The sequence below is a fragment of the Cydia amplana genome, chromosome Z (assembly GCF_948474715.1).
Source record: "Cydia amplana chromosome Z, ilCydAmpl1.1, whole genome shotgun sequence".
In the NCBI taxonomy this organism is placed as follows: Eukaryota; Metazoa; Arthropoda; class Insecta; order Lepidoptera; family Tortricidae; genus Cydia; species Cydia amplana.
Window position 1 is genome coordinate 6,032,221 of NC_086096.1, and position 16,964 is coordinate 6,049,184.

General features: G+C 37.5%; 1 protein-coding gene across 3 annotated transcripts in view; it reads right to left on the reverse strand.

Moving 5' to 3' along the window:
* The window catches only part of LOC134660906 (protein NDRG3-like), a 115,410-nt gene extending 100,368 nt beyond the window's left edge, over positions 1 to 15,042 (reverse strand). For 2 of the 3 annotated variants that reach the window (XM_063516778.1, XM_063516779.1), the window contains exon 1: positions 1,710 to 1,906. In XM_063516778.1, the coding sequence (XP_063372848.1) occupies positions 1,710 to 1,891 (182 nt within the window). In that variant the 5' untranslated portion in view covers positions 1,892 to 1,906. Of the gene's footprint in view, positions 1 to 1,709; positions 1,907 to 14,826 lie in introns of those variants that run through there. The other variant, XM_063516780.1, reaches the window with a different exon arrangement.
* Between the last annotated feature and the right edge of the window lie 1,922 nt (positions 15,043 to 16,964).

Consider the following 16,964-nt stretch of genomic DNA (forward strand, 5'->3'; position numbering starts at 1 on the left):
ACAATCTTGACAAACACGTTTTAAAAATAAATAATGGCAAATATGTAACAATTATGAATCTAATACGATCATTTATATTCTTATGCTTTCATAAGTAATAGTTACTAATTTTTAAAAAGCGTTTTTCAATTAAAAGACATGTCAAGATCGCTTACCTTCTTTCTAATGCTAAAAAAAACGAACTATAGGCTAAGATATATTGATCCAGTATAGGTATCTTGTATTTTAGACATAACTTTCAGTGATATGTGTCAGATAAGTAGACATAAGGGCCGTTATTTGAAGTCGAAAATGTATTGAGAGCTTCGCCTATATTCCGTCGCTGCCTAGCTCCAATACATTATCTGATGACGACTGCCCGATGATTACTGTGCAATCATGTATACCCTTGTCATTGCTTGCCTTTAACTGGCATAATCAATAAATCGAATGAACGCTATACGACCAACTTTATGAAAAGCAGACGGTATCATTAATAATGAAATTCCTTTGTGTTTTACTCAATTATTCAGTATTTTAACCGCCCGAACAGCTGAGTCTGCCTGTCTGTCTTCAAATTCGGAGTAGTCTGAATTTTAAGGCCAAGCTTATTTTATGCTGGCAAATAAATTATTCATATACAGTACAAAAAACGCCTTGACACAAATTAGGTATAAAGCAACTTGTTATTAATCATTTTTAATACCTTAGCAGAATCATAGACATCGAAGTGATAGAAACACTAAAATAAAGACGCGTAAATTACTTGTGTATCGATTAGCCTTTAGCTCGACTTTTAGTTAAAGCAGACTGCATTTGTTATTCCAAATCAGTTGTATCTTTGGCCTGTTGTAATTTGTGATGCATGTATGAAAAGAACTGTCATTATTAGTGATACCGTCCAGAATTCTAGATACAAGTATATATGATAGTATCATCAAACTGGTGTGATGACTAGTGTTGGTTAAGACTCGAGTCCTTTGGGTCCTCTGCTTGGGACTCGATTTTTCAGATTTTTCTTATAATGAAGTCAAAACTCGATTTCTTTTCAACTTGTTAAAGACGCAAATCAGTTGTAGAGACTTGGGCCCTTTTCAGAAAACTCCCTTTTTTAACCCCCTTAAAAAAAAGGAGGGTCTCAGTTTGTTGTACAAAAATGTTCAGTGTTAGCATTAATGTAAAATTCGTAAAAAATATTAGTTACTCATACCTACAACATACAATAACGCTTATTTTCTTTATTGCTTCTAGTATTTAAATACAAATAACAGTCTTTATTCGGAGGATTGAGTGCCTTTGAGTTGCGCTGTGTGCCTTTGAGTAAAGGAAACAAGACTCAATGAAGGACTCTACTCAGAACTTAAAATATTCAGAAGTTTTTTTACACAGTCTCGTGAAAATGAGTTGAGTTCCACCAATTTAGACTCAAAAGATTCTATATCCTACCAACACTAGTGATGACTGGAGTCATACACTATCATTCGCACTTGCATGTATGAATATGACTCCAGGGGCCCATTTCTCAAAAGATTGTAACTTGTAATACAAGCGGATGTCACTTTTTGACAGCTTTTGTTAGAAAGGGAATTACAAGTTACAAGCTTTTGAGAAACGGGCCCCATACACGAGCATGGTTTGCAGACACTACAACTTATGATGTAAGCGGACGAAGCAGTGCCCATGCATGTAAGGAAGCCTGCCGTGCATCATGCATGTAGCTACATACTCACTCCGCTTCTTCATTATTATCAAACTGACTGAATAATATCTCATTAAAATTTAATCTCTTCTTGGCCTTAGACATCTTTAGGACTTTCTTTATTCTACCGTCCTTAATGTTAGGCACGGTGGTGCCCTTGTAGACTGGGTCCAGCGACGTGTATGAACCCTCGCTCAGCAGACCGCGAGGCATGCTACATACACCCAAAAAAAAACATAAGCCTTAAAATGGTGGAGCAAAGAAAAAACATGCTAAGCCCATGCCGGTTGTGCTGGTGCCCAGGTAGTAATTGCAAGTCCTCAGTCAAATAAATTGTACATATTCACGATTATACAAAAATGTTTGAAATTTAAAAATTTGAATATGCTTTAGGACTTACAAATGTTAGATACAGTTAACATAACATAAAGGATTAGGCATGTAATCAGCTTTTTGGTTAAATCCAAAAATTAATAAGCTGTCACGCTTAAAGCATTTGCAAAAGTTTATTGTTCGGGAAGTTTCATGGTGACAGCGGAGTGACATTGATCAATCCGCTAAATGTGGTTGGTGCAACTGGCCCTTAGAATGGCATGGTGCAATTTTCCAGAGTATGCCTTATTATAAAACTGGACCGTCAATCATCTGTTAAAAAAGTTAAAATAAGGGGACGGACTGAAAATCAGCGCTGCGCAGGCAATTTGTAATGAAATGACTGACGCAGCGTATGCTGAGCCCGTTCCTTTTGCTGCACAATTGTATATGTGCTTTTTTGTGTTGCAATAAATGGTTTCTTATTATTAAAAATAAAACAACACAAACAACATTCAAACATTTCAAACACGAATGCAAATTTGACCTTTCACTTAACAAACAGACCTTAAAAATAAGCATTAAAATAACAAGAAAACATTTGCCATCAGTCCATCACATACTTTCGCTTGAACTTTGCCACAGAAACCAAATAGGTTACTCTTAACATGTGAAACAGCTGACGTGCGATATTTCTTAAATTTAAATTTCGAAGTTAGCTCTTACCTGGAAGTGTTGGAACGTCGGTGTTGTTGAAGGCTGATGGAAAGTTGTTTTGCCGCCGCCGGGGTCCGGGCCGCGCTCTAGTCACTCTGCACTGCCTCCGATCAGGGCTAACGACTAAATAGTACCTGCCCGAGTGTACTTCTGTTCATGAAACTGCAGCTGATGGCTCACTTCGCGGCGTACTGAAAGCGCATGCGTGCTTTATTACGTCAATTTTTCAATCTAGAACCCGGGAAGTGGTTACTTAAAACGTAAATGGCAAGTTATACGATGATGATATACGTTAAATTGAGAATTTCGTAATCTAGGTACTGCAGCTGTACATAAACGCACGCTTTTAAAAAATATAGTTTATTCGTTAAATGTTTTACGCGTATCTATTTTTAGTGTAATAGCATTGCAAGAAGTAAATGCTAGTGAACGGCATAGCGGATCAATGTAAATTAAATACTTACGATAAACAACACCCTGCCGCACTTTAATTACGATAAACAACTGCAAAACACTCTGTAAGTAGCTACAAAACAAATAACGATCTTTTTTTTCGTAACGATTCAAAACTTTTCTTTCAGAACCATAAACACATAAACAGAGATGCAGAGATCAAAGAGAATATAATCACTACGTTTTAATTTAAGAGACGGGACTTCCATACTAGCCACCTGAAATTCTGAGTAGTATGAAGCGTATGCTAGAATCCTGTACCAATAGGACAGAAATTATGACAGCTTGATGACAGCAGACGTGGACGGCACTGCTGCCAACATGAGCAACAAAAAGGGATGTGCTTCACACACTGTTAGATATTTTTATCGATATCGATAATTTGAAAAAAAAAATGCGTTGCTTTTAGATTAATTATTAAACTTTCGCAATAAGTACTTTTCGTAAAGAACTACTATTTTTTTACTTAGAAGTTACGAAAAGTATGATTGTAATAAATGATAACAACAGTTTTCTTCTTAATTAATTAATTTTATTAGATCTTTTAAAATAATATTTACTATACTTGGTCAACCAGATCTTGACAGTAGAAAAAGGCGGCAAATTTGAAAAATGTAGGCGCGAAGGGATATCGCCCCATAGAAAATTTGAATTTCGCGCCTTTTTTTACTGACAAGATTTGGTTGACCAGCTATACTTTGATATACCCTGTTATTGACCTTTTTTTACAGTGTCTAAGGGGTCTTCTAATTCCGCGAAAGATCTATTTTTAATTCGGCATTCATTTCTGATTAATAAGAGGCTTAGGCGCCTCAGCAGTTGGTCAGTCATGGTTGCTTGATTTTCAATAGGCACATAGGCTAAATCTTCATTACCCGTCACTTGAACCCATCTTTTACACCTGGAAAGGAGCAATTTTTTTCGATATTAATAGAAAGATATTATACTCGGGTTATTTTAGTCAAGTAGTGTTTTTGCTCGTCTCTTTCTATTTATATATACCCATAGCAAGGGAAACCAAAACATTTTTCAATAACATGGACCTAAGAACTGGTCAGAAAAAATATCGATATTATCTGGGTACTTACCGCACTAACTTTTACAATGATATTATTTTATTCCAGAATTTATTATAATTTCTAAAGAAACATGCGTTATGTGTTTTATGTAGAAAAACAAATAGATTTTTGAACTTACCTATTTTCATCCAATGGAAATTTAGCCATAAATGTTCGTTTTTGACCACCAACCACCAATACGACCGGCCTTTAAACCGCAAATCTCACACGTTTTGTAGTGCATATTTGCTTTAGAAGTTTAGATCACATAATAGGTACACATTCACAGGCTCAAACCAAGTTATGGTCGTAACTGTTACGTCAAATCAGTAAATTTTAATTTTTAACAAGCAGAAACGTCTGCGAACGATGCTATTAAGCTTAGAATAAATTTAAAAGTGGAAAAATTACTGTCTTGGATGAGACTTGAACTCACGGCCTCTGGATCGATACTCCAGCGCTCTGCCATCTGAGCCACCAAGACCTCATCCATAGCCAGCAAATCTTTCCACCATATTATGGGTCAAGGGGACCGTAGCGACATCTACCGTAAGAGTGTTACACTTCTTAAACGGCTACCGGAGTTCCAAGTCATATTGGAAATTCACCTGTTACGATGTGCTACCCATACTAATTTTAATTTTTAACAAGCAGAAACGTCTGCGAACGATGCTATTCAGATGGCAGAGCGCTGGAGTATCGATCCAGAGGCCGTGAGTTCAAGTCTCACCCAAGACAGTAATTTTTCCACTTTTAAATTTATTCTAAATCAGTAAATATCAACAGATTGTAACACAAAAATGCACGATTCAAAAAGCCCGGCGAACAGTAAACATAAATCATGGCGGACAATCGCGGATGTGAAGGTAAGTGAGAAAGGGATGCCGCTGTTAGAGCAAGATATATATATCCGCCATACCAGCTAGCTTAAACTTCATACAACGATTTTTATAAGGAGACTTTCGCCAGACTGGCAGAGATGAGCAATAGACAAACTAGAATAATAAAATCAAATCAAGAAGGAATTCATTCTCATTCATTCTGCTATTGTAACTTATTGCAAATATTTTATATTAGAATTTATTATATTAATTTTATGTTCATCACACCATATTTTTTATTTCAAGGAGTCATTATTTTGTTTCATAACGCCATCTTGTGATAATATTCATGAATTCGCAATCCTGCAAAAAGGTTGATCCTTTGCAAAAAATCCCACAGATGGCTCTGCTTGTTCCGGCGTAAGCTTCTTCAATAAGGGAATATTACTACGCAGTAAGTATAGAGGACGCTACTGACTGATATATTTGAAACAAAATTTAATGTTATTTGCTTATTATTAATTATTATATGTATTAGCATAGAGAAAAAAATACATAGAGTGCTCACTCCATACATCAGTTTTAGTACCAAAAAGACTATTAGCATCTAGCATCGAGTAGCGGAACTATCAGTACTGCTACTTGACAATAGCTGTAGCAGTACTGATAGTTCCGCTACTCGATGCTAGATGTAGACACTGAAATTAATAGTCTGAACTGATGTATGGAGTGAGCACTCTTGTCTTACTATATTTCTCTATGGTATTAGGTAGTATGGTAGTAAAACGGTACATTTTCCAAATAAATACCAAAGATATAGAATCACGAAAAATGTATCTCGAATAGATGGCGCCATACCTTTTGCCTACTCGTGTAGATGGCGTCACCGTTTGATATCAGTGAAATAAAAATCTTTTTACAAAAAAAAAGAAAACCGACTTCAAAAAGGATGAAATAAAATATTATCCTTTTTGAAGTCTATGCGTTACCAACTGATATGTTTGAAGTCGGTGCCAAGCCAAATTTTGTTGCATACCATGATTTTGGTGCGATTCAATAAGGATGTACGTTGGATTGTCTTACACGACGACAATGAACGTACTTTCTGTAGGTACAGTTGAAGTTAAAAATATGTTTACACTTTTCGCCTTATTACAAAGGAGTAAGGTGCAAAAGTGTAAACATATCTTTGACGTCGACTGTACCTAAGAACACACGATCAAACCTTCTTGGCGCAGTCCGTACCATGTTTGTCGGCACATAGTGTAAATCCAATGCATTTTTGTGCCGTCGTATTTTTTAAAGAACATTTCTTACAAATGTGTGGGATTGGGACTGAGTTATTTCCCGTCCCTTATCCAGAGGACTACATTTCAAAATATAAAACAATTCAAGGAATTTACCTTTTTCCCAAATTTCACCTAAAGCAGTTCAGTTGTTTAGCCATGAAAAGGCGACAAAGAGGCAGACAGAATTACTTGCACATTTACAATAGTTATTATTAGTACAGTTCTAATGGGATTTATAACCATAAAGCTGATTATTTGTGACTGGTATTGTTACTACTTGGCTTGGCACCGACTTCAAACACATAGACTTCATGGTAACGCATAGACTTCAAAAAGGATAATATTTTATTTAATCCTTTTTGAAGTCGGTTTTCTTTTTTTTTTGTAAAAAGATTTTTATTTTTCAATTTTTAGTTTTAACGCATTGTTAAGAGCGCGACGCATGAGTGAAAAGCGAGATCACGTTTAACATTAAATTCGTGTACCTATAAATATGTAATCAGGAATTTTCTCGAGTCCGTCTGGGAAATTATAATTCCTGTCACTATCACTACACTAAATCCATCCTCCGCCCCGCCACTACCCAATCTCTCAACCCCCCCGATCACTCAACCTCACAGCGCATCAACCCCTGATCCAGGAACCCCTCGACCCTGAAGCAACAGCCCTTCAACCGCCAGTGTCCGACCCCTTAATCCCTAACCCTAACCCCCGATCAGTAGCCTTACCAGCTTACCACGAGTTTGACATTAATATATTCGCTAGCGTGTGTGTAACTTACTTTCTTTGCATCTCGCTCGTACTGGCATATTAGTGCGAGCGAGATGCATAAAAAGTAAGTTACGAAGACGTTAATAGCGAATATGTTAATACCAAACTTGTGATATGGCTACTGATCAGGGGTAGTGTCGAACTCATGGTAAGGCTACAGTCGCACTACATCAAATTGGTGGTTTTCCGAAGCAAATGCTCGAGTTACTTTAGGAAACACCGAAATCACTTTACACGTGCCTTTAAAAATTGAGGAGTTCCCTCAATTCCTCATGGATTCCATCATCAGACCAGAACCAAAAATATAGCTGATCAACCAAATCTTGTCAGTAAAAAAAGGCGCGAAATTCAAATTTTCTATGAGACAATATCCCTTCGCGCCTACATTTCTCAAATTTGCCGCCTTTTTCTACTGTCAAGATCTGGTTGACCAAGTATAATACGGAAACACCTTGGAGGTAACTTCTTCCAAACAAAAAAAGAATTACTCAAATCGGATCACAGGTGCCGGATTAATCACTGAACATACTACATTTTTAAAAATCATCATCATTATCATCAAAACAATCATCATCATCAGGTCTACTTCATCAAATTGGTGGTTTTCGGGAGAAAATGCTCGAGTTGCTTAAGAAAACACCCAAATCACCATGCATGTGCCTTTAAAAATTGAGGAGTTCCCTCAATTCCTCATGGATCCCATCATCAGAACAGAACCAAATTAATATGGGACCAACTAGGAGGTAGCTCCTTTCAAACAAAAAAAGAATTACTCAAATCGGACCACGGATGTCGGAGTAATCGGTGAACGTACATAAAAAAAAAATAGCCTAACCCGAATACAGAACCACCTCCTTCTATGAAATTGAAGTTGGTTAATAAAATGGGTCCACCGGTTATAATTAATATGTTTTAGGTCGTTTCTCAAAAAGTTGGCACCGCCAGGTTAAAATTTATGATTTTCAAAAATTATGCATTTTCGCATTTTTTTTTATTGAGATCGTTAAAAGGCAACTTAAACTATTAGAAAATGTGGAAGGGAAGCAATTCCTTCAATTAGTTTAGAAGATATAGGCGTTTGAAAATTCAGGTGAATGACATCAAGGACAGGTGAAATATATTTTGTCCCCAGGTTATCGATAGTAGAAGCAGGTTATCGAGAAATAAGTACAAATTCCACTGAAAATATTGACAGGTTATCGAGAGGCTCCATTAACCTGTGTCCGTTGACGTTAACCTGGTTTCTTGTCATCATTCACCTGAAATGAGTGTCATTCACCTGTCCATCACATAATTTTCAATGCCTTCTAAAAATAATCGAAAAATGTGTCATTTTCTATAAAAAGGGACCTTATTGTCCACTACGATGATTACAATAGTAGGTTACAATTTTGGATGGCAGGACTTGGGAGGGCAGTACCCAAGATAAAGCTGATGCTGAACCCTCGCAGTACCTAGTGGAACTCAGGTTTGGTGCAACATAGACACACGCTGTTTTGGTCATTCGACACGTCTTGATGAGCACTTGGGAGAGCAGTACCCAAGATCGAGCTGATGCTGAACCCTCACAGTACCTACTGGAACTTAGGTTTGATGCAACATAGACACACGCTGTTTTGGTCATTCGACACGTCTTGATGAGTACTTGGGAGGGCAGTACCCAAGATAGAGCTGATGCTGAACCCTCGCAGTACCTAGTGGAACTCAGGTTTGGTGCAACATAGACACACGCTGTTTTGGTCATCCAACACGTCTTGATTAGCACTTGGAAAAGCGGTACCCAAGATAGAGCTGATGCTGAACCCTCGCAGTACCTAGTGGAACTCAGGTTTGGTGCAACATAGACACACACTGTTTTGGTCATTCGACACGTCTTGATGAGCACTTGGGAGAGCAGTATCCAAGATAGAGCTGATGCTGAACCCTCGCAGTACCTACTGGAACTCAGGTTTGATGCAATATAGACACACGCTGTTTTGGTCATTCGACACGTCTTGATGAGCACTTGGGAGAGCAGTACCCAAGATAGAGCTGATGCTGAACCCTCGCAGTACAAGTGGAATAGACTTGGTGCATCATAGGTATACGTTGTTTTGGTCATCCAACACGTCCTGGGAGAGCAGTAGGTCCGGGTCATAGTCCAAGTCCGGGTCCGAGTCCGGGCCCAAGTCTGGGTCCGGGTCCCAGCCCCAGTCCCAGTCCAAGTCGAAATCGAAATCGCCAAACGTGTACTATGCGTCGTTGAAGAGTTCTGTTCTGATCATCATCAGCAGTTCCACTTCATCAAATGCGACAGTTTTTAATGAAAATGCTTGATTTTCTGATGAAAATCCAAAAGTCTCTATACGCATACCTTTAATATTTGAGGAGTTCCCTCGATTCCTCATGGATCTCATCATCAGAACTCGAGCTTGACAAAAATGTGGCTTACAAACTTAACTTGTTTAACAAACATAACAAAGAGGACAAATCGCCAAACGTGAACTATGCGTCGTTGAAGAGTTCCGTTCTGATCTTCATTAGCAGTTCCACTTCATCAAATGTCACTTTTTTGAATGTATATGCTTGATTTGTAAATAAAAACACAAAACTGACTATATGTATGCCTTTAAGATTTGAGGAGTTCCCTCGATTCTTCATGGATCTCATTATCAGAACTGACCTCTCTCTCTCGCCCGTCATCTCATCACACAATAAAAAAATTGAGCATGTTTTCACCTTTTTACAAAACATTTTAATATGTCTAAAACTAAAAACCCTTATAAGGTACCTTTTCCCATGGGACGTCACAAATCTACTTAATCACTGTTTGAGTATATGTAACGTGGATTTAAAATAGTTATCGTTCACCTGTCATATGGCAAGTGAATGACGCTTCATTCACCTGCTATTGCATCATTCACCTGACTTTTTTGGACAGGTTAACGAGACGTAAGACAAAAGTACACAAATTTGAATAATATGCAGCTTTAACAGACAGGATAGTTTTTATTCCTAAATTAACACACAAAAGCGATATAACCGCTATACAATTATATAGTTACGAGTATTAGTTGTGGTATCAGTGACATTAACCTGCCGCAAAATCTCATCCACCTGGCAGTTTTAGCCAGGTGGACGATATGCAGGTGATGGGGAAAATGGCAGTTATATCGCGAATACACAAAATGTATTAGCTTGATGACCTCCATACTTAGGCATATAAAACTAAACTATTGATTACGTTACATATCTTAATAGTAATGCGATAGGATACCCAATTAGCAAGATATCCTCGCCAGGATAAAGAGTACTTACCCATTACAAACTCCAATTTCCGATACTTTGTCGTTTGTGTTTTAATTGCGGAGCACAATAACCACGCCTTCGTCCTACCAGGTGATAGCTGATGACTGACGGCTTCGGCTCGTGCGGAGTGATACGGGAAAGGTGCGGTGGGGGTTATACAATCGTCGTGAACGTGACGCGACAGGTGAATGTCAAGAATTGCCTTGGACAAACTTTGAAGCCGAATAACTTAAAATATAACCATAATATTGTTATGCGACAGTAATACTTTAAAAGTTATATATATATGTTAATAAAATACAGCAATGACGTTAAATTAAGTTAATAATTTGTGTGGTTTTCATAGCTCGGAACATCAGTACCTCGCGTTGGGACACGACAGGTTAGCGGATAAACGTAGTTACAATATATTTTTTTGTAATCAATATTTATTAAATCTTTTTCAAAGTATTAGGCCTCTGTGTAAAAAGTCTCTCTAAATATGTGTTAAAATTTTATATATAAAAATTATACATAATGAAAAAAAAGTTCTAACATAAACCTATTGACAGGTGGCGGTGCCAACTTTTTGAGAAACGACCTTTAATATGATACTGCATTCGACGTTACTGGTCGAATTTTTGACATTTGCTGCAAAAATGCAGTTGCTGGCGAATGCCGCGCTGCATTAGGTACTACAGCAGTACCAAACGCTAGTGCAATGCTGGTAGTGTAGTGTAATGTTATGCGTTGTAATGTTATGTGTTATGTGTAAGTTTGTTTTTTGTTCCTCTTCTTATCTGCTTTTTTGCCACGTATAAACAATTTCTATTTCTAATTCCGAACTGCCGGCCTAGCCAAGCTGACAATCGCTATCGCTTCGATAACGAAACGCTTTGTGTCTCTCTATCACTCTTCTATATTAGTGCGACAGTGACAGTTGCGGTTCGATCGCTACGGAGCGTTAGCGATTGGCACGTTGGCTACGCGGCCTGTATCTTTAGTTAGTACCTATCTTAGTAGTTTGTGGGTGGGTACCTACTACCTATTGTTGGCTGCTTAGCGCGGCAGATTTGTCCACGCGTTGGGCAGCGTGCGAATCAAACGAAGGTATGTAGAACGAAAGCGAGTTAATGAGGACATTATTCGTGAGTGAATTATAATTGCGCATTAGAGATATAATAAAACAAAAAAAGCGGACAAGTCGAGTCGGTATCGCCGACCGAGGGTTCCGTACTTCTTTTGCCACGCGTTATCCCGGCATTTTGGCCACGGCTCATGAGAGCCTGGGGTCCGCTTGGCAACTCATCCCATGAGTTGTCGTAGGCACTAGCTAGTGTTTACGAAAGCGACTGCCATTAGACCTTCCAAAGTAGAGGGTAAACTAGACCTTATTGCATTGACATAGATATCTAGGGACTGGCTTTACGGGCAATAATAATGAGGCATGACAGGGGCCAGTACAGCGGTGTGAAATCGCTACAACGCGATTGGTTGATGAGTTCGCATCACGCGCGCGATTGGTTGACGAGTTCGCATTACGCGCGCTATTGGTCGCAACTAGTCGCGTTAGACTGCACGATTGGCTGGAATTCGTGGGTAGCACCGCTGAACTAGTACGATGTTTAGTGCCCCATTAGCCCGTCCTTAGATATTATACGTCAATGCCTTATTGAGATTAGTCCGGTTTCCTCACGATGTTTTCCTTCACCGAAAAGCGACTGGTTTTTAATACAAAAATACCTTAATGCTTTTTCGTACTTACATAAGTTCACTTACTTTGTTGTATTAAAGGTAGTGTGGATGCAGAGATATCTTAGACAGACAGTATCCAGTTTTCAATTAGAAAGACCGAATGCAAGATTTGACTTTTCGACATTTCTATTCTGATTTCTGACGCCAGGCACCACACGCGCTGCATCCCACGATCATGTATCGATCGTAACGACCAATTGCTCCGTGTGTTGACTGTCATTTTCAAAGCGACTGCGATTTTCGTCAGATTGATCGAAGCGATTATTCGTACCATGAGTGAACCCCGAAAAGTGAACATGTATAAATGCAGCTGACGCAGTGAGTAGACGAAATTTAATAGCATCCATTTTTAAAAGTCATTAAATATGCAGAGTATTATCGCGACAGTCTTTAGTTTCAGATCCGTACTATTTATAAATTGCACTCAATTCACGCGCTAAAATCAATAATTATCAAACACTTTTTATTAATCGTCACTACCCAAGTAGCATTTCAAGCTGAATAAAAGCTGTACATAAGTTTATTTGTATACTTTAAGCTGTACACTTAGGCTGTACAAAGTCTGTATAAGCGCTTATACAGCCCTTATAAGTTAAAAAAGGGCCCAAATTATACAGCTTTTCGCGTTATTGGAGCTGTAGAGTAGCTGTATATAAGCTGTATAAATTGTATAATAGCTGTATTATAGCTGTAATTTGGTGTAAAGGAAACCTTAACACTACAGATAATATCTTATAAGTATGATTTAAGAATATAAGTTGTAAATAAGTTTTTAAAAAGAAATACAAGAGAATAAAAATAATTTAAGAAACTAAAATGTCTTCTTGTTCATTCGTAATATTTGTAATGGCGAAAAATGTTATAAGTGGATGATAAGTAAGGGAATTTAAATATTAATAAAGGACCTTGGGAGCGGATATTATATAGGTACCTAAGTGCCGATTAATATTTATTGTGAACCTGTGTATATTTACCGGCAAAATATTCACGCGCCTGCAAAATAATCAAGAGAAACACAAGAAAAAAAATTGCTAAGTGTTTGTTTTTAAGGTTAGAATGTATTTTTTTTTTATTAAATATAATTTCTTTTGCTATAGTCATAATATTCAATTTATTTTAAGCTGGTAATCTTAAAACGGCTTTAGTTTTTGCTAAATATTTGCAAGTATTTCTTTAATTACATTTTTAAATACGTTTTTATTAATTGTAAAATGGCGACAATTTTGAAACAGCCTACAAGATAGTTGGAGAACATTATAATCTTAGTAGCTTTACTATGTAATTAGTGGAGTAACTTTTATAGCTTTTGGATTCAAATCAGCTTTAAAATAGAATATTTTTAATCGTTTGGCTGTATTTTGGTTCTCCTTACATAAGGTATAATGCTTCAGTTTTATAATACACAGTGAGAACTCGTAAAACTATACTATACTTATACGAGTGTCAAATTACGCCACAAAATTGCTTTAATCGGCTCTGTCAGTAATACAGAAAAAAGCTGTACTATAGCTATCATTTATTCTTTTAGTTTTATAATACCCTTATAGGCAGAAGTTATACAACTACTATACTTATAGGAGAGTAAAATTACGCCATAAGAAATAGTTTTAAAACGGAGTTGACGGATACTTTTGTACAGCTACAAGTGCCAAGTGATACTACAATACAGCCAATATACAGCTTTTACGCTAAAATTAGCTTGTAGTGTCTCACAACTCTTAAAGTTTTAAAACGGAGTTGACAGATACTTTTGTACAGCTACAAGTGCCAAGTGATACTACAATACAGCCTGTATACAGCTTTAAGGATAGAATTAGGTTGTAGTGTCACAAAACACCTAAAGTTTTATAGTAGATTTTTTAAATTCTGATAAAGCACCTCATGCTTACGCAGTATCCTTTATGATGCTTTTATACAGCTTGAGCTGTATAATAACTGTAAAATACCTTTTATACAGCTTAAATCTTTTCTGACACACTTATACGTCCCTTAAATTACTTTAAGTTCTTAATTGGCTGGTATATTGATTTTGCCGACACTTACATGCTACTTGGGTATAGTCTTTCATATATAGCCTGACCAGTAATATATGATAATTGTCAAGAGGGCGCTGTTATTCTCATGTATAGGGTGACAATTCAGTGTAGTATGAAAAAATTAGTTCCAGTGAAATTCCGCAATATGGCGCACCCTCAATAGATCCTGGTTCACCTATAAATAAAACGGACTCTACAATTTGTATTTCGTACCTACCTAACATTACGTACCTATGCTTAAAGAGAGTACTTATAAGAGTCATCGTTTGTTGTTGAACCTGGTAAAGGTTAATGAAAATACTCAAACAAAAAGAATGTTAATAATAGATTAAGAGTTTTGTTTGTAATATATAAATAGGTTAATACTCATACATAAGGAGCACAAAAATACTTCTATATTTATTTCTATACCTACGAAGAAATCTGTTATTTTTGATTAATTTTCGCATTCCGTTCATCTTTTCAGGTACTCGTTGTTAAACATGAGCTTGTCTCTTTCTCTTTCGTTGAGCGGACCGAGCTCGTTAGCACGTGCACATTTCTCGCTTGCCCAAGTGCGACAGGCAACTTGTACAATTTGTCACAAGGTAAGCGCTTAAATTTGTAACGCCTATAACATTTGAGTTAGTACACAAATCATTGACGTCATTAGCCTGTGAAAATACTTACAAGCCATAGATGGGTACGACGGCACCCCCACTACAATGAGCCCCACAAGCACTACCGTACCCCCCACTAGTATAAAATGCCACACAGTTCGGCACATGTGTAACCTCTACATCCCCAATGACCGGCAACGGCTCATCGACGACGAAACTCATATTGTCCATGGTTTAAAAAAAAAGTGGTCGAATTTGAAATCTAAATCCGACAGCAACCGGCGGCGAAGCTATTCTGAAATGGACTGAGTTGATAATAAAATCGAGGAGTGGTATTTTATTGTTATGCCTAGGTACATTGATTAGGGCAGTGAAGCGGAAAAATGCATTTGTTCATTTTATATGGAACGAGAATAGCCTTAATGCGAAATTGTACCTACTTAAACATATTACAGATGTATGTATCTTCTAGTGCATAATTGTTTTCCATCGTATGTTCTCACTCTCAGACACGTTCGTATTTGTCATGCTAGTTCAGTCAATGTCAGTAGGTACTTTTTGTATCGAGACTGACTGAAATAGCAAGACACGTTGACACTACAAGTAGTTGAAGTAGTGTCAACGTACAAGTAGTGTCAAGACACGTAATAGCGGAAAAGAATTATGCCAGTGATCAGGTATACAATACAATACAATACTCTTTATTGCACACCTCACAAACACGTAGTTTACAATAAATGTACAATAACATAAACAAAGACAATAGAGGTAACAACTGGCGGTCTTATCGCTTAAGAGCGATCTCTTCCAGACAACCTTTGGGTATCGGAGACAAAAGAATTAGAATATACGGTAGGTGGCGCAAAGAAAAAATATGAAAAGTCGAATTGAATATAACCAAACAACACAAAACATTAATAAAGATAAACACACTTAAATACGTATAACCATAAACATACATCTAGACATACATAAAAACTATATATTAAATAAAGAAACAACAGTGTCAATTATTATAAAAATAAAAACGAAGGCAGGGAAAGATAGTATTCCTTAAGGTTTGATTTGAAGGAGGTATAGATTGAGAACGTCTTAACTCAACAGGGAGAGAGTTCCATAGTCGAATGGCCCGAAAAGTAAATGAGCAATTATAAAATTTGGAAGAGGAAGATGGCACAGATAGGAGCAAATTTTGAGAGGATCTATAAGAACTAACATAAGGGAAACGCTATTTGAGATAGCGGGGAGTTGCAGGATTAAAAAGTATAGAATAAAGAAAAGAAAGTATGTGAGAGTTACGACGATGACGGATAGGGAGCCACTTGAGTTGGGATCGGAAACAGGAAATATGGTCATATTTGCGTAACCCGAATATGAACCGAATACAGACATTTTGAATGCGCTCAAGTTTATTGAGTTGCTCCTCAGTAAGGTCGAGATAGGAGATGTCAGCATAATCAAGAATGGGGAGAAGTATCGTTTGAGCAAGCGCAATTTTAGTAGGTATAGGCAGGAAATTACTAAGTCGCCTGAGAGACCCTATAGCGGCAAACATCTTCATGCTCACTTCACTCACTTGAGGTACCCAACATAGAGAGCGATCCATAACAACGCCAAGATTTCTCACTTGGCTGGAATAAGGAATTTGGATACCATCAAACACTATCGGACGAAGCTTAGCGAAGCCGATTTTGGAAATCAGTTTAGGGCTGCCTATTACAATTACCTGAGTTTTCAGTGGATTTACTCTAAGGCCATAATTCTGACTCCAATTGGATAAGCGCATCAAGTCAAGATTCGTGCCCTCTATAACTGAATCGAGATCACTAAGGACACCCTGCGAATAAACTTGGAGGTCGTCGGCATAGAGGTGATAATAAGAAGAGAGATTAAGAGTGATGGAATTGATAAATATAGAAAATAATAGGGGAGACAGCACACCGCCTTGTGGAACACCAGCCAGCGTGCTGCACCAAGAAGAGTAAGAAGAATCAATCTGTATTCTTTGCCGACGACTAACTAAATTAGCTACGAAACCAGTCAATCGCTGTAGCAGACATGTTAAGAGAGCGTAATAAAGCGAGCATAATGTCAAAGTCAACCGTATTAAAAGCGTTGCTAAAATCCAAGAGAGTAAGAACGGTAAGCTTCTTATCGTTCATACCCAATCGGATGTCATCTGTGATTTTAACAAGTGCCGTAGTAGTG